Source organism: Chiloscyllium plagiosum, unplaced genomic scaffold (assembly GCF_037043375.1).
Source record: "Chiloscyllium plagiosum isolate Xiang-an unplaced genomic scaffold, Cpla_swu_hap1 HiC_scaffold_5, whole genome shotgun sequence".
In the NCBI taxonomy this organism is placed as follows: domain Eukaryota; kingdom Metazoa; phylum Chordata; class Chondrichthyes; order Orectolobiformes; family Hemiscylliidae; genus Chiloscyllium; species Chiloscyllium plagiosum.
In genome coordinates, this window is record NW_028270143.1 from 84,619,937 (window position 1) to 84,645,939 (window position 26,003).

At 40.2% G+C, this 26,003-nt stretch overlaps 1 protein-coding gene across 9 annotated transcripts in view; it reads left to right on the forward strand.

Annotated features, from left to right (window-relative positions):
* mllt10 (MLLT10 histone lysine methyltransferase DOT1L cofactor) overlaps positions 1-26,003 on the forward strand; it is a 294,669-nt gene that overhangs the window by 98,003 nt on the left and 170,663 nt on the right. For 8 of the 9 annotated variants that reach the window (XM_087987376.1, XM_087987375.1, XM_087987379.1 and 5 more), the window contains 3 exons: positions 2,801-2,904; positions 7,982-8,075; positions 25,144-25,239. In XM_087987376.1, coding sequence (XP_087843502.1) covers positions 2,801-2,904; positions 7,982-8,075; positions 25,144-25,239 — 294 coding nt within the window. Of the gene's footprint in view, positions 1-2,777; positions 2,905-7,981; positions 8,076-25,143; positions 25,240-26,003 lie in introns of all 9 variants that reach the window. The other variant, XM_087987382.1, reaches the window with a different exon arrangement.

The window sequence follows — 26,003 nt, forward strand, 5'->3', positions numbered from 1 at the left end:
ATGACACCAAAATTGGAGGTATAGTGAAGAAGGTTACCTCAGATTACAACGGGATCTTGATGAGATGGGCCAGTGGGCTGAGAAGTGGCAGATGGAGTTTAATTTAGATAAATGTGAAGTGCTGCATTTTGGGAAAGCAAATCTTAGCAGGACTTATACACTTAATGGTAAGGTCAAAGGGAGTGTTGCTGAACAAAGAAACCTTATAGGTTCATAGCTCCTTGAAAGTAGAGTTGCAGGTCAGTAGGATAGTGAAAAAGGTGTTTGGTATGGCTTTCCTTTATTGGTCAGAGTATTGAGTACAGGAGTTGGGAGGTCATGTTGCGGCTGTACAGGACATTGATTAGATCACTGTTGGAATATTGCGTGCAATCCTGGTCTCCTTGCTATTCGAAAAGATGTTGTGAAGCTTGAAAGGGTTCAGAAAAGATTTACAAGGATGTTGCCAGGGTTGGGGGATTTGAGCTATAGGGAGAGGCTGAACAGGCTGGGGCTGTTTTCCCTGGAGAGTAGGATGCTGAGGTGTGACCTCATAGAAGTTTATAAAATCATGAGGGGCATGGATAGGGTAAATAGACAAGGTTTTTTCCCTGGGGTGTGGGAGTCCAGAATAGAGGGCATATGTTTAGGGTGAGAGGGGAAAGATATAAAAGAGATCTACAGGACAACTTTTTCACACAGAGGGTGATACATGTATGGAATGAGCTGCCAGAGGAAGTGATGGAGGCTGGTATAATTGCAACATTTAAAAGGCATCTTGGTGGGAATATGAATAAGAAGGGTTTGGAGGGATATGGATCAGATGCTGGCAGGTGGGACTGGATTGGGTTGGGATATCTGGTCAGCATGGGCGAGTTGGACTGAAGGGTCTGTTTCCATGCTGTACATCTCTATGACTCTATCAGCAAATTTAGAGATTTTTGCCGTCAGCACACATTTCCAAATGATTTATATAAATCAGAAAAAGCAAGGGTCCCAATATCAATCCCCGGGGAACATTGCTTTCAACTTGTCGATCTATACCTATCTGTTCCATACGTTTTGTCTAACTTCTAATCCATGTTACTGAGAACCCATCAATTCAAAACATTTCTAAATTGCTAACCTTAAGGCCGTAAGATATAGAAGCAGGATTAGGCCATTTAGTTAATCAATCCTGCTCTACCATTCTCAACTCCATTCTCCTGCCTTCTCCCCCAACCTTTGATCCCATAACAATCAAAAATCAATTTCAAATGGGTTCAAATCTGTTTTAGATGCACTCAATTTGGCATCCACAGCCTTCTGCAGCAGAGAGTTTCACAGATTCACCACCCTCTGGTTGAAGAAATTCCTCCTTACATCTGTTCTAAAGCGTGGCTCAGTGGTTAGCGCTGCAGCTTCACAGCACCATTGACCTGACTTTGATTCGAGCCTTGGGCAACTGTCTGCGGGGAGTTTGCACATTTTTTGTTTCTGTGTGGGTTTCCTCCCACAATCTAAAGTTGTGTAGGTTAGATGAATTGGCGAAGCTAAATTGCCCATCATGTTCAGAGATGTGTAGGTTAGATGCATTAGGCAGATGAAATGTAGAGTCATAGGGTATGGGAATGGGTCTGGGTCGGTTTCTCTTCAGAGGGTTGGTGTGGACTTGTTTGGCCAAATGGCCTGTTTCCACGCTGTAGGGATTCTCAGATTCTATGAAAACATGTTAGCCCTTCACTCTGAGGCTGTGCCCGCAGGTCCTTTTCTCTCTTATGAGTGAAAAAGATTTTCTCTATACAGACCTTTCAGTGTTCTGTCGATTTTCAATCAGACCTCGCCCACAAACTCCCTCTCCTATCCCAATATCTTTCTAAATTCCACTGAGTACAGACCCAAACCCGTGTAACACCAAATTAACACTTTCTGAAATACTCCATATCCACAGCACTATCCTTAACCACTCTCACTCACCTCATCAAAGAAATTAATTAATTTGTCAGGTGTGATCTGTTCTTGACAAAGCCATGTTGATTGCCTAGTACTAATTTATTGTTCTGTGTATATTTATATTATCCCACATTATCACCTCCAGTTTTCCCTCTATCCTTTGTCTCTCTCTTAAACAATAGCATCACATTTACATTTGTCCAGTCCCCTGGGACTAATGCTAAGATACTGCATGAAATTAGGATTTAATATTTCTCCCTTGATTAACTTATCAGGCTGAGAATTTTTGGAGTAATATTTAAATTTTTGAAACAATGTTGATAAGCATCTAAAGAATAATTCTGTGTGTGTGTGTATGTATATGTATTTTGCATCTGCAAACACAATTTAAGCAGGTAGCTACCTAATGAAGGAGCAGCACTTCAAACGGTAGTGCTTCCAAATAAACCTATTGGACTATAACCTGGTGTTGTGATTTTTAACTTTATACACTCCAGTCCAACATGGGCACCTCCAAATCATAAGCAGATAAACGTACGCTGGCATGCATGCTTGACATCTATACACTGTCAATATACATGAATAACAAACGGGCAACAGCTGATATTTGCCTACAAGGAAGTTACAACTCTTGCAGTTATTTTTGTAAAATTGAGTGGGAAATGTTGATATTATAGTTAACAATAATAGTGATAAATGATGAAATAAATGTGATCGGAATTGTGGTAAAAGTGTGCACTGTATGGATGTTCTTCTATGACACTTAAAAATGTATTAATCTTTGTGTGATTTTGTAAGTTTTCTTAATTATAAGATCATAATGAATGTAAAATGGGATCTGTTTGCTGATTTAAAAAAAAAATTAGGCTTTATCCCTTTTTTCCCCCAGACTTGCTACATCTGTGAGGAACAAGGCCGTGAAAGCAAAGCAGCAACTGGTGCTTGTATGACTTGTAATAAACATGGATGTCGACAGGCTTTCCATGTGACTTGGTTAGTATATTTTCTCTGTGAAAGATTGACATAAGGCCTTCACTTAATACGTACATGGTAGTGCTGTACTAAACATGCGTACTGAGCAATACAGGTCAGGATGACCTTACGTAGAATCTGGTGCTTTACACCTCACCTTGATACCTTTTGACCAGCAAATGGACCATGCTAGCAGTAGTTCATTTACCTTTGTTTTGGGAATGAAAATTATGCTTGCACAGCAAAAGATTTGAGTTGTGCGGTGATTTTATTCACTAATGAAGTATGGGCTGATTGTCTTGCCTCAACACTCAGAATAGCAATGGCACCTGAGGTATCTGCAGATAATTAAACCGTGCCTGTATGACGTGAGAGTTTCAGGAGAGGAAATGAGAAATTTTGGAATGAGGTTTGGAAAAAGAATGGCGCAAACTTACAATAGATAAAAACCTAATAGGTCTATACTGATAATGTTCCATAGAAGAACGCCCCTTCCCCCATGTCCCTCCTCCCTACCTTTTATCTTAACCTGCTTGGCACACCCTCCTCATTCCTGAAGAAGGGCTTATGCCCGAAACGTCGATTCTCCTTCTCCTTTGATGCTGCCTGACCTGCGCTTTTCCAGCAACACATTTTTAAGCACTGATCTCCAGCATCAGCAGTCCTCACTTTCTCCTAATGTTCCACAGAAGTCCTACACCCACTTTAATGATCTCTTCCCACATTGTTATTCCCAATTTTTCTCCTCCCTTATTTATTCTTAGAGTTTTTCTTCAAAAGTGGAAATGTGAATGCTATCACAAGAAAGTTGGAGCATAAATAAGCCAACCAGTCCATCAAATCTGCTCTGTCATTCAGTGAGCTCATGTCTGATCTGATAACCTTCAACTCCGTTGACCTGCTTTTTCCCTATAACCTTTACTGATAAATATATTCAAGACTGAGATGGACAGATTATTAAACAGCCCAGACTGTCCAACACTCTGCGGTGAAGAATTGCACAGATTCACTAACCTCTGAGAGAAGGAATTTCTCCTCATCTGTCTTAAATGGTGCATCCAGTGAGTTCCACATGGTATTTATTTTAGAGGACCCATAGTTGCTCACAGTATTCCCAAGTGTGGTCTAAACTGGCTAAACAAAATCCCACTGGTTTTTGTTATTTATCTAAATGATTTGGATGTGAATACAAGAGATATGGTTAGAAAGTTTGCAGATGACAACTAAAATTGGTAGTGTAGCAGACAGCAAAGAAGGCTACCTCAGAGTACAATGGGACCTTAATGCGCAGATGGGTTGAGGCGTGGCAGATGGAGATTAATTTAGGTAATTGAGAGTTGCTTCATTTTGGTAGGGCAAATCAGGGCAGGACTTGTACACTTAATGGGAAAGTCCTGTGGAGTATTGCTGAACAAAGAGACCTTGGAGTGCAGGTTCATAGTTACTTGAAAGTGGAGTCGCAGGTAGACAGTGGTGAAGAAGGCATTTAGTATGATTGTCTTTATTGGTCAGTGTGTAGAGTACAGGAGTTGGGAGGTCATGTTACAGTTGTATAGGACATTGGTGAGGTCACTTTTCGAATACTGCATTCAATTTTGGTCTCCCTGCTTTAGAAAGGATGTTGTGAAACTTGAAAGGGTTCAGAAAAGGTTTAAGGATCTTGCCAGGGTTTGAGGGGATTTGAGCTATAGGGCGAAGCTGAATAGGCTGGGCCTATTTTCCCTGGAGTGTCGGAGGCTGAGGCATGACTTTACAGAGCTTAATAGAATCATGAGGGACATGGATGGGGTGAATAGACAAGATCTTTTCCCAGAGTGGGGGAGTCCAAATCTAGAGAAGATTTAAGTTGAAAGGTGGAGGATTTAAAAGGGACCTAAGGGGCAAAGTTTTCACGCAGAGGGTGGTGTGTGTGAAATGAACTGCCAGAGAAGGTGAGATTAGAATAAATTAGGAGCGAAGGGTCAGTGTCCATATTGTATATGTCTATGATTCTAAGTTTAGCTTTATCTTCCTGCTAATACATGGATTAGAATTGAGAGCTCTTATGTGTTAATCTTTGTGCTATTTTTATCCATGACACGTCTTTTCTAAGATCTGTTGAAAAATTAGAGTATTTGCCCCAGTGACCTCCACTCCTTCGAGAGTTATTACTAAAGTTAGAGATACCCCTGAAGTAGAACATATCTCTTACTAACTTGTGTTATATGCAGTTACATGCAAGTGGGAATTTTGAAAAGAAGTAGAATAATCTAATACTTACATCCCCCTTACCCCATTTCCTAAAATAATTGTCTTTTGGGGTATTATCAGAGATACAGGTTTAAAAAAAATTGTCGGTCAGGGAGGCATTTGATATGGTAGTATCAGAATAATTTATTAAGCCAAAATAAATTAACATAACCAGAATCCAAATTCAAATAGTTTATGCTTCCCGTTGATTCTAGTGGCTACAAATGGCTCATGACTCCCTGTTCTTCTTTTCTGTCTCCATGTTATCTTGCAGAAACTTGGCACACTGATGTCAAGGACATTCTATTCTTCCCCTATAGTCAGTGGCCCTTTCTGTGATGTCATGTTCTGATCTTGTATGTCTACTTCTTACATTAACTGTCAATTGTGATCCCTACCCATGGTCATGACCCAAACAGTACATCCTTAACACAAACACCGCATCCGACACGTAGTTCTAATTAACTCCTTTATACATCCAAAGTAACCGTCTGCCTACTGGTAACTCATACAAAATGCACATAGAAGGAATGTGTAATATCAAACAAAAATTTTAAAGGATACACATTTATAAAATGTTTGCATTCTCTACAGTATGACTTGGGTACTGTTCAACTGGAAACTTGCCCAACTGACTCTTCTAACTGTATGAATGCTGACCATATCAGGAAGCTGCTAATCATGGATGCATAGTAATGAACCTTGTTTTGGCTATAGTAAAGTCCAAGCAGCTGTAATCGCAATTAAAAAGTCCCAGCATCTTTGGCCTGGTCTAGCCTGGGAAGCTGAAGTCAACTGCAGCATCTCCACTATTTTTATTGACAATTAACTGGAAGTTGAACATGGAATTTAGTGGCCTATGTGGCACAGGAACACAATGACCTTGCCAACTGAACCAGTTGGAGACTTAATTCAAATTGCCTCTCTTCCCCTCCTCTTCTGAAGGCATCGACCTCTTTCGAAGCAAGATCCGCAGACCCTGATTCCCTTCAGTACCTTGCACAAATGGCTTTTATTCATGTACCAGTCTTGAAGGTACGTGGTCAGCACTCTGATGGATGTTGGGTAGAAGTTTGTGGGTGTGTGGCATCATATGCACCCTAACTGCCAGCTTCACTTGACATTTATGTATTTTCCATAGGATTGTTGAATTGCAATCTAAATTTCTTCAACATATCAATGAATAAATACACTACATTGTATGGTACCTGTCCATCTAAATCAGCGGGGTCCTAAGTTGGATACTTGATTTTTGTTCAGTTAGTTGGTTGGTGTCTGTTGCAGTTGGTCTTTCTGGTTGGGTAGGAGAGGAATAATGTTCCAGTTTCTGGGAGTTTCTGTTCCTTGTTGCAAAATGCATGTCTGTTCATATTATTTCATAATAGAATTTGAGATGAACTGAAATGTCCCTATTGTGAAATGTTTTTGTGTCTACTGTCCACGCTTTATACATGAAGGTAGCCATTGAGCTAAGACTTTTGTAAGATGGTAATACACCCATATACCACTATTTTTAAAACACAGCCCCCAAAAATTATATGTATGTCCTGTCTCTTGTCATGCAAGGAATTCATATCAACTCCTTTGAAGAGTTAATGTAAAATTCCAGTTATAAATAAAGTTAGTTCTCCTGAATATTGGCAAAGTTAAAATTTAGGGCCATCTGATTGTGCACCACAATAAATATGAAGCTTAATCAACCAACAATTATAGAGCTACTAGATTGAGCTCAAAGTTCCAAAGTGGTTTTGGCCTGCAGAGTTATCTAGAGAAGAACAGGAAGAATCTGCTTTTTGGTGATGAGCGTAAATCACAAATTTCTGTTTGCAAGCAACGTTGGTGGTCAGTCAATAGGGTTTCAAAATGCTGCACTCCAGCCTGACTCAAGTGGTATTAGACAGGATAGATCGAGTAAGTCCTTAGAGTGTAAAGGCAGAAGGAGTATACTTAAGAGGGAAATCAGGAGGGCAAAAAGGGGAAATGAGATAGCTTTGGCAAATAGAATTAAGGAGAATCCAAAAGGTTTTTACAAATACATTAAGGACAAAAGGGTAACTAGGGAGAGAAATAGGGCCCCTCAAAGGTCAGCAAGGCGGCCTTTGTGTGGAGCTGCAGGAGATGGGGGGGAGGGGAGATGGTAAGGATACTAAACTAGTATTTTGCATCAGTATTGATGGTGGAAACAGACATGGAAGGTATAGAATGTAGGGAAATAGATAGTGACATCTTGAAAAATGTCCCTATTACAGAAGAGGAATGTCTTGAAATGGGTAAAGGTGGATAAATCTCCAGGACCTGATCAAGTGTACCCTAGAACTCTGTGGGAAGCCAGGGAAGTGATTGCTGTGTCCCTTGCTGAGATATTTGTATCATCGATAGTCACAGGTGAGGTGTCGGAAGACTGGAGGTTGGCTAACGTGGTGACACTATTTAAGAAGGGTGGTAAGGACAAGCCAGGGAAAAATAGACCAGTGAGCCTGACTTCGGTGGTGGGCATGTTGGAAATCCTGAGGGACAGGATGGACATGTATTTGCAAAGGCAAGGACTGATTAGGGATAGTCAACATGGTTTGTGCATGGGAAATCATATCTCTCAAACTTGATTGAGCTTTTTGAGGAAGTAACAAAGAGGATTGATGAGGGCAGAGTGGTAGATGTGATCTATATGGACTTCAGTAAGGCGTTCGACAAGGTTCTCCATGGGACACTGATTAGCAAGGTTAGATCTCACGGAATACAGGGAGTACTCGCCATTTGGATACAGAACTGGCTCAAAGATAGAAAGCAGGTATCAAACTGAATAGCTTCATTAAATAATTTGTATCTTTTGGTCATTTTTGTGACAATCTTTATTTTTCTTTTTGTTTAGTGCTCAGCTGGCAGGACTTCTGTGTGAAGAAGAAGGTTCAGAAGCTGATAATGTTAAATATTGTGGCTACTGCAAATATCATTTTGGCAAGTTGGTGAGTGCTATGAATTTTTCATGGGTAATGATACAGCTTTCTTATTTAAAAAAATAATCTAAAGTAACAACTATTTGTTTGAAATCAAATGGAATTTAAAGCTAGTCTAATGATTACTACATGGCCACTATCTATTTGCAGTAATAACCCATTTGGCTCACTAATGTTCTTCAGGAAAGGGAATCTGTCATTCTTACCTGTCCTGGCAAAAATTTGACTCCAGACTCTGAAAAATATGGTTGACCTATAACAATGTGGTTTATTAAATGCCATCTGAAATGACGTGGAGAGCCAGCCACTTCAAGGGATACTTGGAATGGCCTTGCTAGCGTGCTCACATCTCAAACAAGAACAAAGAAAAATGATAGAATTGAGTTTGTGTAAGAAAGTCAGGAAATGATCTACCCCACAACCTTACTTGCCAGACAATTATGTTACTCTTAAGGCAGTTTACACTTTGTCGTTCTGAGTTCACCATTTCACTTCAACTGTGGGGAGAATACAGATGTAGAATGCAGTTAATCTGAAGGTTGTTAACAAATGACCAGTTGGTGATGAAATTGTATTAAACTAATGAGTTTTACTGGTTTATCTATTTGCTGTTGATTCATTTTATTAAGTAGAGAATAGAATTGTGTAAATAAACTGCAGGACAGGTTACAGTATACACAACTTTACTATGTAGATATTAAATATCAATGGGCATTGTAAATCAAATTTAAGTTTTATATATCCATGTGCTTGGCTCCTCTACTCTTGACTATTTGAATGCATCCCAAGTCAGCTTAGACATTCTAATTTGAAATCCTTTCACAATGTCCTGTGCACTTGTTTCTCTCCTCTGAATGCTGACCTGCATTAATCTTTTGCTTAATCAGCTGCCTGTTTTAAAATGCTCATACTTTTTTTTTCCTCTGGTTGTATCTTTATAGTCTCCTGCGCAAAAACCTTCAGGGTATCTGCACTCTTTCAGTCAGGCTTATTGAGCATTCTTACTTTCCCACTATTGGTGATATGTTTGCAGCTGTCTATTCCCTGTTGAAGGGCTTATTCCCGAAACATCGATTCTCCTCCTCTGATGCTGCCTGACCTACTGTACTTTTCCAACACCACATTCTCGACAGCTGCCTACTTCCAGCCACTCACTCGCACTCACTTTTGCACTCACTCGCCCTAACTATCTCACTCGCTTTCTCTCACTCTGTCTGTCTGACTTTCTCTCTCTCTTATTCTAGCTTATTCTAGCTCTCTCTCTCTCTTTCTTGGTCTCTCTTTCTCACGCTCTTTCCCTTGCACGTTCTTTTAAGATGAACATGCAATCCAAGATTTTTGTTTGTCTTAAAGTCTACTTCTGTGGCTTAATGTTGAAGTCTGTTTATAGTGTTCTTGTGCAGACCTTTGGGAAATGTTTACTACCTAAAAGGTGCTATATAGTTAGAAGTTTAACTGTCAGAAATTGAAGTTTTCGATCTAGTTTTGGAAGATGTTGGCATAAATTATTTTTGTGATATATATTAATATAACTTTTACAGTTTGGATTAGAAAACCTGGCACATGGATGGCTTACTTTTTGTCAAGAGATTTCTTAAAAAGAAGCTAGGTCAAATAATCCTCCTGAAACAGTGACCTAAATCATTGTGCATCAGAGATCCGGGCATGTCTGGAGTGCTGTTGGAAGATTATATTTATTGTGGTGACTTTAGACAAATGTATATATTGAAACCCTTCAGCATATTTGTGGTTCAGAATAATTAAGGATTGATATTCATTAAGAAAACTCAATTTGAAAGATTTTAGACCGCTTTTAGAGGAGACCTGACTGTGGTTAGAAGTGAAGATAGTTTCTTTAGAAAAGTGTATGTACAATTTAAGGGAAAACACAATTACCTAAGTGTAAAAGTTTAGTTGGGTGGAACTTGCAAATCAGGAGTATTGTTTAGAAATCTGCAGGTTGTTAAAAGCTAGGAAAGGCAAAGCATTCAGTTTTGAGTATTCACGTAAGGCACAGTTCATAGGAAAGAATTGAGAAGATTTGATACAGAAGAGTACTCTGGATTTCCAGACTCTGGAGACTTTATAACTGCCACAAAATGTGACAAGATTTTTATTTTGCTTTTTTTTTTAAAAAGATATTTCAAATGAAGTTCCATGCTTAGATAGCTTAATTTGTTTTAATTTTTTGAATGTTATGTACTAATTTTCTGTTCTTAAAGGAAGTTTACAGCCTCGCGTGATTATGGATGCTCACCATGTTCATAAAAATAAAACATACAGATAATGAGTTAAGGCTGATTTCTTTCTCTAAGTGCTGGGATCATAACAAGTGGGGCTCTATCTGGGCTTTGAGTTCACTGAATTTAAGTGGAAATTGTGTCTCTTCTTGAGAAACTGGTACTGTACATGGAAAAGTGCTGAATGTAACATAGGAGTGTTGTGGACTTTGTTATATATATTAAATTTTGACATTCGGTGCTGCCTCAAGTTTTTGAGGAATGTAAGATTTAACTGGGTTATTTGAACTTTTTAAATAAGACTAAGTTAAGCAGATAAATCAAAGGTAGAAACAAAAGCAGGACCTTGTAAGGAGGTGATGTTGAAAGTGTTTATCCAGCATTTGGAATTGGAAGGGAAACATGTCACAGCTGGAATCAGCTACAATAAAGTTGGAAATATTTTTAAAAAAACTTGAGTGTAAGAGAAACGAAAAGAATTCAATTAGAATAAAGTAGAAGAAGAAACTCAATGGAAAGGGAGGTGAAGCATTCTAACTTAAAAAAAATGGAATTTAAAAATGTTTGAACTCAAAAGAGATATGGAGATGAGACAACATACTAGGCCAGAGAAAAGCTTAGATTAAGCAGGGAAAGAGGGGATAGTAGCTCGGAGGATGATTCTGATTCCAGTGAGGTATCTGATTTAATTAAAAATATGTTTAGTGCTTAAACTTACTGAGAATGAAGTTGAGAATTGTAATTTCACTTCAGTTGAAAAGGTAGCTGGTCAGATGTTGAGGCCAAAAAAAAATTTGGACCTCATATAAGACACTTTGACAGTACTGCTGTGAGTGTGAAAGCTAGTTTCTCAGAAGAACAATCTGTAAATTAATAAACCGTTTAAAAAATGAAATACTCAATGTATATGAGCTTTCTCCTGAAGTTCATCAATTAAAATGTAGAAAGAAGGAAAGAAATCTAATAAGATATTTGTAGAATTTGCAAAAAGTGAGGTTAGAGATTTGATCACTGAATTTGGAGAAAAAAAATTGAGATTGTAATGGAAGTTATGATTATATAACAACTTTAAGATTCCTGCAAAACTTAAAAAAAAACTGTATTATTAAAAACTGTATAGATGCACATCAAGTATCAGAGATCAGTGAAATATCAGTTCTAACAAATTCCTTGTGATTCTCAGATGATCTCCCATCTGTAATTGCCTGAAGGAGAAATCTGTTGATGGAAGAGGCACTAGTTTTTGGCAACAAATGAAAGGATGCCAAAGTAATAAAGGAGAAAGGCTAGAACCAAAAAATAATGTTTCCATTGTGATAAGACTGGACAAAGCAAGGCCATTTGCTGAAATGAAATGGGGCACCAATTTGCAGTTATAGGCACACCTTAAGCACTCTTCAGACAATGGGCCACCATGAAACGAAGTATGTACTAAAATTGTAGCAATAGTACAAAAAGAACATTGTTTCCTTAGAATGTATTAGGAAGGGAGAGATGACTGAGTGCAGTAAAGAAAATCCATCCTCAATTGCTGATGAGGAATCAGATCACTGGAAGTTCTTAATGTTTTATGTCAAAGGAGAAATTGTTTTGTGCTTAAAGGAAGCAAACCAGTAGATATTGAGACATTCTGGAGCAAGTCAGTTATTGATATTGATTTGATGATAATATTTATCTTCTGACAAGGTTAATGAAAGAAAATGTTTATTGGAGGTGTACATGGAGGTTACACAACAGTCTCAGCGTTGGATTAAAGATTAAATGCGGATGTTGTAGTTGGAGTAGTGAAATAAATCCTGATAGGAATGGATTTTATCTTGGGAAATGACTCAGCTGGTTCAAAAATATTGGCCTCCTGGAGGATAGTGGAACAAACAAGAGGTACAAGAAACTAAAATTATAGGAGGAAGTTTTCCAGACTGTTGCAACAGGTCCAAAAATTGGATAAGACGAACAGTATATGAGGAAAAGAAAGGAATAACTGAGAAACTCAGATTATTGGAAATGATTTTAGAAAATTTAAGTAACCAGATGAAGGTTCACTTCAATCCTGAATTGAAAGTTATGCCCAACAACCTCCTCAGAAATTGAATTAGAACTCTACCCAAGTGTTATTATTTGTAAGACAATTACTGATGAGAAAATGGAGATCAGCTCAAATACTAGCCAGTGAAGGGTGCACAGTGATCCATCAGGTAATTCCCAAACCAAGTTTCAAATAAGTATTTAGCAGAATCTTAACCAATTGTATAGAATGCCTAACTGAAACAAGGTCTGAGAATCAGTGCCTTATATTGATTATACATGCTTCAACAAGAATTTCTGAAGCAGGCCCTTTTGGGTGGACAGAAAATCCTGCAAAACTAGTAAGGAAAATGTTGGTTCAATTGGATTACCCAAAGAAGTCCAACCTGATCAGGGTTCAAATTTTGTCGCAAATATTCAAAGAAATGATGACTACTTTGGGAATAAAACATTCAATTTCTTCTGCTTATCACCTGCTATCTTGAGGTGCATTGGAAAGGTGGAATTTAAATTTGAAGATTAGAGCTTATAGACACAAATGCTTGAATAATTGCAATAAAGGAGTTCCCCTGTTACTGTTTGCCATTAGTGATGCTCCAAATTAGTTTACAGGATTTGTCCATTTGAACTGGTATGGTCATGAGGTGGGAGAACAATTGAAATAGATTAAAGAAAAAAAATGACAAACCACAGCTCAGACTACACTTTAAGCTCACTTGAGTTTGAGAGAACAGACCCAGAGCCTGTGAGTTAGCCAAAAAGTATTTGAAGAGTGCTCAAGAAACAGTGAAAACAGCAGGTTTATAAAGTAAACCAGTAGATATTGAAACACTCTGGAGCAAATCAGTCATTGATATTTTTCTTCTGGCAAGATTGGAATTTTTTTGTTGCAGGAGTCAAGGTGCTAGTATTGTTTCTAGTCTCTGGGGATCCAAGAAAAATGAGGCTCAATGGACCCCTTACCAAATCAAAAGAATTAAAAAAAAAGGAGATAAATTACTTGGTGAATACTCCAGAGAAAAGAGAACGAAATCACCAAGTGTCATGTTAATTTTAGAGATTGAGAAAGATGGTAGTCAGTGCAAGTGTATTTACATAGTCAAATTAAAATATCAACTGATGAATGAGTATGAATTTGAAAATTCAAAAGTTGGATTTTTCCATTCTAGGACAAATGAAAAACTTCGTGATATGTTGGCATGTTTGTTCCAAACTTATGCACTGTAATGCCTCCTTTGACAAATTTGTTAAAGAAAAGCAGAAAAGTTGAATTGACACCAAATTCTCAGGTTGCTTTTGACAATTATATTAATTTTAGCAGCACCACATAATAATCCATTCAGATTGGTTCGATGTTATGGGCATTGGTGTGAGTGTCATTTTACTACTAAACGGTGCAATGTCTGTTATTTTTCAATGAAACTGAGTACATTTTAATAGAAATATTTGTTAATGAAAGAGACATCTTGTTTGTAAAGCAAGTGCATCTGTTTGAAATCTACATCGCCAAGAGTATAAGAACATAAGAACTAGGAGCAAGAGTAAGCCATCTGGCCCTTGCAGCCTGCTCTGCCATTCAATAAGATCATGGCTGATCTTTTTGTGGACTCAGCTCCATTTATCTGCACTTTAACTGTATCCCTTAATTCCTTTATTGTTCAAAAAAAATCTAATTTTGCTTTAAAAATGTTTACTCAAGTTGCATCAACTTCTTCACTGGGCAAGGAATTCCATTGATTTACAACCATTTGGGTGAAGAAGTTCCTCCTTAATTCAGTTCTGAATCTCCTCAAAATTGGTGACTTGCACTTCATGAACCCATGCTGCGTCTGCCCAACGGGAAATTTCTATTTTGTTATTTCTTACTTGATAATAGACTCAGGCATAAAATGTGTTGCTGGAACAGCGCAGCAGGTCAGGAGCATCCAGGGAACAGGAGAATCGACGTTTTGGGCATAAGCCCTTCTTCAGGAATGGCTTATGCCCGAATAGACTCGGGCATCTTCCCCATTACAGAGATTGAACTCACAGATCTATAATTCCCCATCTTTTGTTTTCCTCACTTTATAAACAGTTGCATCACATTTGTTGTTTTCCAATCTGCTGTAACTGCCCCAGAGTCCAGCGACTTTTGGAAAATTACTATAAGTGCACTTGCTATTTCTCCTGTCATTTCTTTTAATACCCTGAGATGCATTCCATCAGGGCCCGGAGACTTGTCTATCCTTAGTTCAACAATATGGAAGAAATTGCAATCGATATAGACATTTATTTTGGGAGAAATTTTGGGACAAGAGTGTATGGTTGTTTTGGTGGAGTTTAATTTTTCTGCTGTCCAATTGAAAAATAATTCATGTGCTTGGAAAAGTTTTTTTGTAGCTGATGGTTTATCACTGCCACATGTGAAGGAAAGAATGTGGTCATTCAGATGCTCTTGAGTAAAATATGGCTGTCAAAAATAATAATTTTTGATTTAATGACACAATATTGTTAATCTAACAAACCATTTAACCCTCTTTTGATAGGGAATGATGTTGCCTGTTAAAGATACATTTTCATTCTTCTTTGTGAGGAGGCGTAATGAGAGATGCGATTTATTTGTATTTTAAAAATCATGGTTTACTTCAGAAGGAGATTCATATCAAACTCAAAGCATCAGCTTTATTTATTCGCCATTGGTGCTGCCATACTGTCTGATTTCTTCAGTATTTCCTCTTTTTGGGTTGTAAGTTTGCTCGTTGAGCTGGAAGATTTGTTTTGTAGATGTTTGGTCACCATGCTAGATAACATTAGTGAGTCTGGTTGAAAGCGCTGTCCCACTTTCTATTTGTGTGTCTTGGTCTGTGGTGGGTGATCTCGCTTCTGGTTCTTTTTCTGTTTGGTTGGTAAACAGGGTCCAAATCGATGTGTTTGATGGAGTTCCGGTTTGAATGCCAGGCTTCTAGGAATTCCCATGTTTGTTTATTTGTTTGTTTAGCTTGTCCCAGGATGGATGTTTTGTCCCAGTTGAACTGGTGTCCCTCATTGTGTGTGCAAGGATGCCAGTGATAGTTGGTTGTCTTTTGGTGGCTAGTTGGTGCTTATGCATCCTGGTGGCTAGTTTCTTGCCGGTCTGTCTGATGTAATGTTTGTTGCACTCTTCACAGGGTATTTTGTATGTGATGTTTGTTCCGCTGGTTGTTGGTACAGGGTCCTTCAGATTCTTCTAGAGCTGTTTGTGTTGGTAGGTTATGGGCTACCATGATGCCAAGAGGCCGGAGTAATCTGGTCATCATCTCAGATACCTTTAATGTAAGATAGTGTGGCTAGAGTCTCAGGGCATATTGTGTCTTTTTTGTTTAGGTTTGTTGTGTAAGAATCGATGGACTGTGCTTATTGGGCACCCTTTCTTGAATATGTTGTATAGATGTTTTTCTTTGGCATCTCTTAGTCCCTGACTGCTACAGTGTGTTGTGCCTCGTTTATATAATATCCTGATGCAGCTCCATTTGTGAGTGTTGCAATGATTGCTCCTCTAGTTGAGTATTTGGTCTGTGTGTGTTGCTATCCTGTCAACGCTGGTCTGTATCCCTCCATTGGATTTTCATTCTACTGTGACATCAAGGAAGGGGAGTCTGTTGTTTTCTTCTTTGGTGAACTTTATACCAGTAAGGAGGATGATCATGTGTTTGTGGGTTTTATTTGCATTGTTCCATTTCATGATGAAGATGTCATCCACATAACGGATCCAAAGCTTGGGCTGAATCATGGGGAGGGCAACTCGTTCTAACCTCTACATAATTGCTTCTGCCAAGAATCCTGATATTGGTGATGCCATGTTGATTTGTTTGTAGATCTTGTTGAGGGTGAAATGGGTTGTGAAACATAGGTCTACTAGTTTGACATGGTTTCTTGGCACCATAGTAGCTCACAAACCTACCAACACACCGAAACAGCTCTTGATAACTCTAAAAGATCCTGTACCACCAACCAGCAGAACAAAAGACATATACACAATACCCTGCAAGGAGTGCAATAAGCGGTACATCGGTCAGACTGGCAGGAAACTAGCCACCAGGATACACAAGCACCAGTTAGCCACCAAAATATGGCCAACTATCATTAGTATCCTTACACACAGATGACGAGGGACACCAGTTTGATTGGGATAATGCATCCATCCTGGGACAGGCTTAACAAAGACATGCACAGTAATTCCTCAAGGCCTGGTATTCAAACTGGAACTTTAACAAGCATGTTGATATGGACCCTATTTACCAACCTCTCTGTGATATCCCCCACCACAAAAGACCAAGACACACACATAGAAAGCAGGACAGTACAGCAGTGTTTAAACGGAGGCTCACTACTGATGTTTGGAGAAAGTGAGGACTGCAGGTACTGGAGATCAGAGTCGAAAAGTGTGGTGCTGGAAAAGCACAGCTGGTCAGGCAGCATCCAAGGAGCAGGAGAGTCAACATTTCGAGCATAATCTCTTCATCTGGAATGAGCCAAAGGGCTGAGTGATAAATGGAAGGGGGTGGAGCAGGGGGGCACGATCGCTGGGAATGCAATAGGTAGATGAAGGTGAGGGGTGATAGTAATAGGTCAGAGAGGAGGGTGGAGCGGATAGGAGGGCAGGGAGATAGACAGGTTAGACAGTTCAAGAGGGCAGTGCCAAGTTTGAGGGTTTGAACTGGGGTAAGGTGGGGGCAGGCGAAATGAGAAAACAGGTGAAATCAACATTGATCCTGTGTGGTTAGAGGGTCCCAAGGTGGAAGATGAGGCATTCTTCCTCCAGGCATTGGGTGGCTAGAGTTTGGTGGTGGAGGAGAGCAAGGACTTGCATGTCCTTGGCAAAGTGGGAGGGGGAGATGAAGTGGTCTGATTGGTGAGTGTGTCCCAGAAATGTTCTCTGAAATGTTCTGCAAATTGGCATCCTGTCTCCCCAATGTACAAGAGACCACATCAAGAGCAATGGACACAATAGAGGAAGTACAGGTAAATCTGTCAATTTGGGTCCTTGGATGGAGATGAGGGGCAAAGCATGAGCACAGGTTATGCACTTCTGGTGGTGAGGAAGGTGCCAGAGCAAAGGATGAGTTGGTGGAGGCGTGGACCTAACAAAGGAGCTGCGGAGGGAATGGCCTCTGTCGAATGCAGACAGGGGTGGGCAGGGAAATATATCCATGGTGGTGGGGTATGTTTGTAGGTGGTGGAAAAGGCAGAAGATGATGCATTGCATCCAGAGGTTGGTGGGGTGGAAGGTGAGGGCCAGGGGGTTTCTGTCCTTGTTGTGATTGGAGGGGTGGAGTTAAAGGATGGAGGTACGGGCAGTTGAGGAGATGCATTGGAGGGTATCGTTGACCATATGGGATGGGAAATTGTTGTCATTGAAATATTAGACCATCTGGGATGTTCTATGGTGGAACTGGTCGGAGCAGATGGGCTGAGGCAGAGGAACTGGGAGTAAGGGATAATGTTTTTGCAGGAGACAAGGTGGGAGGTGGCATAGTCCAGGTAGCTGTGGGAGGCAGTGGGTTTAAAGTATATATCAGTGTTGAGTCGGTAGCCGGAAATGGAAATGGAGATGGAGAGGTCCAGGAAGAGGATTAAGGTGCCCAAGATGGTCCAGGTGAACCTGAGGTCAGGGTGGAAGGTGTTCATGAAATTGAACTGTTTACCTCCTCGTGGGAGCACGAGCTAGCACCTATACACACATCGATGTAGCAGAAAAAAAGTGCAGAGAGTTTTGGCGGTGTAGCTGTGGAAGATGGACCACGTCCCCAAAGAGGCAGGCAGAGCTGGAGCCCATGCGGGTGTCCATGGCTACCCCTCTGGTCTGGAGAAAATGGAAGGATTCAGCGGAGAAATTGGTGAGGGTGAGGACCAGTTCAACCAATCGAATGATTGTGTTATTGGAAGGGTATTGGTTGGGTCAGCAGGACAGGAACAAACAGAGGGCTTGGTCACCTTTCGTCATGCCGGATGGATGTGTACAGGGACTAGATGCCCATAGTGAAGATGAGAGACCTGGGAAATGAAAGTCTCGAAGGTGGTGGAAGACGTGGGTGGTGTCCCGAATGTATGTGGGGAGATTCTGGACTAAGGGGACCAGGTATGCAGAGGTTGGTGGGCTGGAAGGTGAGGAACAGAGAGGTTCTATCCATTTCCACCACCTACAAACAGACCCCACCACCAGGGATATATTTCCCTCCCCAATCCTATCTGTGTTCCACAGAGACCATTCCCTCAGCGACGCCCTTGTTAGGTCCACACACCCCATGAACCCACCTTCTACTCCCAGCAGTTTCCCTTGCCACCAAGAAGTGCAAACCCTGCACATACACCTCCCCTCTCACTCTGTCCAGGGTCCCAAAGGATCCTTCCATATCCAACAGAGATTGACCTGTACTTCCACACACATCATCAACTGTGTATGTTGCTTTGATGTGGCCCCCTCTACCTGCCAATTTGCGGAACGTTTCAGAGAACATCTCTGGGACACAGGCGCCAATCAACCCCACCACCCTTTGGCCAAACACTTCAACTCCCCCTCCCAGTTTCCTCATTTCCCTTGTCCCAACCTTATCCTAGATCCAACCGTCTAGCTTGGCACTGTTCTACCTGTCCATGTCCATTTCCCTTCCCTCCTATTCGCTCCACTCTCCTCTCCGACCTACCACATTCCCAGCAAACCCCCCCCATTTCTGATGAAGAGCTAATGTTTGAAACGTCGACTCTCCTGCTCCTCAGATGTTGCCTGACCGGCTGTGCTTTTCCAGCCACAACACTTTTTGTCACTGATGTTACCTAGCATGGTGACAAAACATCTGAGAACAAATTTTCCAGCTTAGCGAGCAAGCTTACAACCTGAGCTACCAATCTTCATAAAAATCGCAAGATTTCCTCTTTATTTCAGATTTGCAGTATTTTACTTTTATTTAGGTTTGATTGTATGTTTGATGCCTTGGTTCCTCCACAGTCTGTTGTAAAAAGAAAAATGCTGACCTTGCTCTGGCAATTCTACTTGCTGCCTCGCTGTCGGTGCAGACATTCCTGGAGATAATGAATATGAGTTAGGTGCAGGTTTGTGCTTTGGATAGTAGTAAAAAGGTGTTTGATATGCTTTCCTTTATTGGTCAAACATTGGGTATAGGAGTTGAGAGGTCATGCTGTGGCTGTACAGAACTTTGGTTAGAACACTTTTGGAATATTGTGTGCAGTTCTGGTCTCCCTCCGAAAGGAAAGATATTGTGAAATTTGAAAGGATTCAGAAAAGAGTTACAAGGATGTTGCCACGGTTGGAGGGTTTAAACTATAGGGAGAGGCTGAATAGGCTTGGAGGTGTTTTCCCTGAAGCATCGGAGACTGATGGGTGACCGTTTAGAGGTTTATAAAGTCATGAGGGACGTGAATAGGGTAAATAGACAAGGTCTTTTCTCCGGGGGTGAGTGAGAACTAGAGTGTATAGGTTTAGGGTGCGAGGGAAAGATTTAAAAGGGACCTAAGGGGCAGTGGTTTCATACAAAGGATGGCGTGTGTATGGGAGGAACTGCCAGAGGAAGTGGTGTAGACTGGGATAATTACATTTTTACAAGGCTTCTAAATGGGTTTATGAATACGTAGAGTTTAGAGGGATGTGGCCTATTTGCTGACAAATGGAACTATATTAATTCAGGATATCTGGTTGGCATGGCCAAGTTGGACCGAAGGGTCTGTTTCTGTGCTGTACATCTCTATGACTCCATAACCTGGTCTCAAAGACAAATAGAAGTCTCCAGCAGTCAGCAGAATCATTAGCAAATGACTTTAGAATTCAAACAAAGTGTACCATCCCATGTGTCTGGAACAACAAATCCAAAGATGCATGAAGGGTTAACAACCATTGTTTGAAACATTTTGTTACAACTCTTTTACTTCTCTTTTAATTTATCCCTTCACCGTTTCAGTCTGTTGGTGTGTGTGTGTGATGGCTGTGATCTAGAAAGATTGGTTTTTAATCAGACATGTTAACTACACTGCCTTGTTTAGTTTTGCTGTGCTAAAGTTGGAGTATTCTTGCCAATTTAACTTCTTTTTAAGTTATAAATACTGTGTCTGATATACTTTACTTACAAAGTTTGGTTAGGAACTATGGGTAATTTTGAGGGTTATTGAATATTTCAGCACTGTGAAATTAAAACATTTGGTGTTAGCAAGTCTGATTTAGTCATGCGCTCATTGCTAACGAAGGGCTTTTGCCCGAATCATCGATTTTCCTGCTTCTCTGATGCTGTCTTACCTGCTGTACTTTTCCAGCTCTACACATTTGATTCTAAGCTCCAGCATCTGCAGTCCTCACTTTTTTGCCTTACTATTCCTTTGTCATCAGTATAAATTGAACTTTTCCAAATCTCGCAAATTTTCTAAAAGTAACATGGTCACATCTAGTATCTCATTACTCACCTGTTTCATTGATGACGGCCATCAGGACCGGATAACTTGTCAGCACAATGTAATAAGAACATGGCCGTAATATAAGAATATTTAAATTCTCTTTGTTTTTCCTAAATCTTCCTACTAATGTATGCTAAATGGTACAATGTTGAAGAGAGTGCAGGAGCGGTAATCTGGGGACAATCCTTTGATTAACAGTTTTATTGCTTAAGATTTCTTTTTGACATCTTGATTTAGAAGGAGAAATGAAGAAAGATTGAAATCAAAACAGGAACGTTTGGGAGTCTCTTGTAAGTAGATACTTGGAATGATTTTAGTGAAGGAATTATATAGTTTAGCAAAAAGATGTCTGCAAGGACGTTTACATCTACCTATAGTGGAGTATTCAAAATCAAATGTGCAAGAGGCCAGAATTTGTTATTTTCGGAAATTTCATAGGCTGTATTAGATTAGATTCCCTACAGTGTGGAAACAGGCCCTTTGGCCCAACAAGTCCACACCGACCCTCTGAAGAGTAACCCACCCAGTCCCATTTCTCTCTGATTAATGCACCTAACACTACGGGTAATTTAGCATGGCCAATTCACCTGACCTGCACATCTTTGGACTGTGGGTGGAAACCGGAGCACCTGAAGGAAACTCCACGCAGACAGTCGCCCAAGGCTGGAATCGAACCTGGGATCCTGGTGCTGAGGCAGCAGTGCTAGCCACCGAGCCACTGTGCTGCTCTGGAAGATGACATCCAAACTGGAATGGCCTGATCATAAAGAGAGAATTGAGAAAAAGGATGAGGATTAAAATCCAGGTGCCATTGGAAGGGTCAGTTAGCACAAGTATGATCATCCCTCATTTGAAACCAGCTGATATGGTTCAACAGAATTTTGGGAAAGTGAGGACTGCAGATGCTGGAGATCGGAGTCAGGAGTGCGGTGCTCGAAAAGCACAGCAGATCATGCAGCATCTGAGCAGCAGGAGGGCATAAGCCCTTCATCAGGAATCTTTGCATATGGTGCTGGATGAGAATTGAAAAAAAAAATTAATTCAAGGCAGTATTAGCTAGGTCAGAAATAAAAATAGCGATTGCTGGAAAAGCTCAACAGGTCTGTGAGAGAAATCAGAGTTAATGTTTTGGTTCTGTGACCCTTCCACTCTTCTGAGATCAGCATTTATTGCCCACTTCCAAAAGTCCCTGAGAAGTTGCTGGTGAGCTGCCTTGAGCTGTTGTTTTCATTGTGATGTAAGTACTATTCTAGTGGAAACTCAAGGGTTTTTACCAGCAACTATAAAGGAATTGTGATAGTTCAGAGTCAGGAATGGTACACAGCTTGGAGGGGAATGTGCAGATTGTTACAACAGAGATTTTGCGTAAGGAAGAGTGGGACTGGGTTTTAAATATTCCTAGTTGAAATGTGTTTAGCAAAGGGAGAATCAAGGGTGAGAGTTGGCAGTATTGGTTCAGGAGAACAGTGTCAGTGATGCAGAAAGCGAGATCCCGGAGGGTTTAAGGATGAAATTAATTTGTCTAGAACAAAGGTGCAAAATGGATACAATTATATTGCTTAGTGTACTCTTTTATAAACAGTCACTGGTTGAAATGATGTAGAGGAGCAAATTTGCAAGGAGATTTCAGAAAAGACAAAAATCATAGACGAGTTATGTGGTGCTTCACTTATCCAAGTATGGATTAGGCTACTGGTACTGTAGAGAGGAGTGAGGGGCAAGCAGTCTTTGTGTACAGGAGAATTTTCTACAGCAGTATATATGCAGTCCAAACATAAAAGAAGCATTGCTGAATCTGGTTCATGGAATAACACGGGCTAGGTTGAGCAAGTGTCAGTTACGGAGTGTTCAATGAATACTGATCATTGCATTATAAGGTTTAAGATGGTGGTGGACAATAAAGGGCAAGCCAATGTAAGATTAATTAACTGGGTGAGAGCTGACTTTAAGTGGGGCAAGTCAAGAGTTGGTCGGCAATTAAAGATTGGTCGGAAAACTATCTGTGTATGGGCTACTTCCAAAGAAGAGATGACTCTGGCACAACTGGGGTATATTCCCTCAAAAGGGAAAAGAAAATAACACAAAAAAGCACTTGTGTGTTTCTGACAGATGCCATGGAGAAAATACAATTGAGAACCAAGCTGAGACTCAGAAAGGAGGTGAGAAAGAAAATATAAGTAGCAAAGAGGGTTTATGAGTAAAGGCTAGTAGTTAATATTAAAGGGGATTCCAAAGGCTCAAACGGTTTAAAAAGTCCCCAACAATTAGGGACCAATCAGTTTAATTTCAGTGATGAGAAGTTCCTAGAATCAATTATTTTGGATAGAATGCGAAGTCACATGGGAAAGATGGATTGTTTAGGAAGGGGCAGCAGAGATTTCTAAAAAGGAATAGTATTTGACTAATTTGCTGGAGGTTTATGAAAAGTTAATAGTTGTTGAGGATAATGCTGTTTTTGTGTATGTGAACTTTAAAAAGACATTCAATACCACTTCATATAACAGACTTGAGAAGACTTGCAGCTCATGAAATAATCTAACCTAAAATGAAAGATACTGTTGTGACTTGGATTTAAAATTGGTTAGATCTGTTGCACCGTTCAATCTGCTTCATGCATTAAAAGTAATTGTACAGAAACTGAATGATTGTCTGTCTTTTTTTTTCTTTCCGAGAGCTGTTTTAAACACATTTCCAATGTAATTACTTATTAAGTCATAATGGCCTCGCTGATGATTTGTTTGCCCCTTTTACTAGACAGAGTGGTTTTTTTGTGTGTGTTTTTATAATTGCTAATATTTTAATTGTAGGTCTAACAGTTTTGTTTCAAAAACAGAAATTGCTGAAGAAGCTCAGCAGGTCTGACAGCACCTGTGGAGAGAAATCAGAGTTAAGGTTCTGGGTCGAGTGGCTCTTCCTGACAAATGATGGTAGCCAGGAAAATGTCAGTTTATTTGCAGAGTATAGGATAGGTGGAGGGTGTAAGAAGTAAATGATAGGTAGGGATAGAGCCCAAAGAGAGAGGAGAATAGTTGGACAGATGAAGTGGATAATGATCTGGCGAGGTGGGTGAATAGCTATTAATGGGGACTGTTAGTGGCTAACAGTTTGTGATATCAGACTATGCGACAACAAGGAGAAAGTGAGGATTGCAGGTGCTTCAGGTCAGAGTCAAAAAGTTTGGCACTGGTGTGTGGGGGTTCGGGTAAAGACATGGGAGAACTCAAGCCCTAAAGTTGTTGAACTTGATATTGAGGCTAGAGGGCTGCAGGGTCCCCAACCAGAAAGTTGTTGTGTTCTTCCAGCTTATGGTGAGCTCTGCTGGAGCACTGCAGCAAGCCTATCATAGAGATGTTGGCCAGGGAACACAGTGGTGTATTGAAGTGGCAGGCAACTGGAAGCTCAGGGTCTTTTTTATGGGCAGAACATAGATGTTCCATGAAGCCGTCACCCAGTCTGGCTTTGTTTCGTCAATGTAGAGGAGACCACGTCATGAGCAGTGAATATAGTATATTTAGATTGTGTGAAGTGCAGGTAAAGCACTGTTTCCCTTGCAAGGTATGTTTGGGCCCTTCAATGCTGAGGAGAGAGCAAAGAAATGGACAGACGTTACACCTTCTGCGGTTTCAGGGGACGGTGCTGTAGGGGGTTGTTGGGAGTGAAGGAAGAGTGGACCGGGGTGTCTGAAGGGAACAATACCTGCAGAATGCTGACAGGGATGGGGACAGAAATGGAATATGTGTTTGGTGCTGTCATCCCTCTGGAGGTGGCAGAACTGGCAGCTAATGATGACATTTGGTCTGGAGATGAATGTGCTTTTCTTCTTTACCCTCTCTGAAGGTGGGATTCAGTTCCATGGGCACAGAGAAATACATTGCACCAACTCAATTTCTGTTTTTGTTTTTGCATTACAGCATCCACAGTTCTTTTTTTTTAAACAGTGTAGTTTGTCTTATTGCAGAGCACAGGGTAGATGAGAATCCCATTTAGATGGTTTGTGTTTGAAAAACAAAATTTAAAAAACAAACAAATTACATTACAGAGCCACAAGAAATGTCAAATGCTGAACAAAAGTAAACTTTTGAGCTTTGTGGAGAGTCTTAAATGAGACCAGGTGAAGCAGCAGAGTCTTTGAAAAAGAAAATCCCAAAGTAGGTAGTTGATGTTATCAACTGACAATGGTGGGCCTAAGGGAAGATTTGACTTAGAAGGCTTGTAAATACCTGCTAGCAGACAGGGAACCATAATACGTCAGCATGGATGGGGCCTTCAGCAATGCAGTTTCATGTGGGATAGATACACTTGAAATATGAAAATTCAAAATTAACTGTGAAATGTTCACAGAAGAATGTTTCAAAATTAATAATTTATGGCTTTTCACAAACACTTTTTTGCAGAAACAGAAGGACAGGGATAAATATAGACAACAGAAAATCAAGAAACCTTTGGACTTGTCATCTACAGTTCCATCTCTCACTGTGACAACTGAAAAGGTAAGTGTTTTAAAAAGTGGGTCGTTCAGTATATTGGATTAATGATATGAAATCCCAAGTATAAACGTAGTTTTGCAATTCTTACTTGTATGGCAATGCTGGAAAATGTTTTATGGTCAGGATGTTAAACCTTGGTACGAATTTTCATGTAGTTTGACGTGCATTTTACCCCAAATGTACTCAGTAATAAATCAGGCATTTCAATTTTTCTTGCTTTTATAGACTGAAGGATCAGGGTAACTTTTGGTGGACATTTGGTCTCGTCATAGATGTGCATATCTTTTTGCCCTTCTCTGAAGGTGGGGTTCAGTTCCATGGGCACAGAGAGGTACATTGTACTAACTAAATTGACTTTGTTAGATTTAAGCAGATTTCTGAATTTCATGAATTCTTGGGGCAGGTTGGCACATGGGTTGAGGGGGCAAACTGGGTGCCACAATGTTGGTGCTGTTCCAGGAAATCTGCTGAAAGTTCTTACCCCATTGCTGGTTATCAGAGAGGCAAGCCAACCAAACACGGAAGCTTCATATTTGATATTTATGCTTCTGATGAAATCCAGCTCCACAGGTAATTTGAATGTCATTGTTAGGTTCTGAGATTGAAATCCTTCTCTCTTAATCAGTGAATAACTGAAAGAAAACTAATTTTAGGCAGTAGTGGAAAGTTTGAAACTATAATTCCCTATCCTTATTTGAGACATTCTCCACTAATGTGTGCTAAAGCAGATAGATTTAAAATAGTTGGGGAGTTATGATATTCCCAAT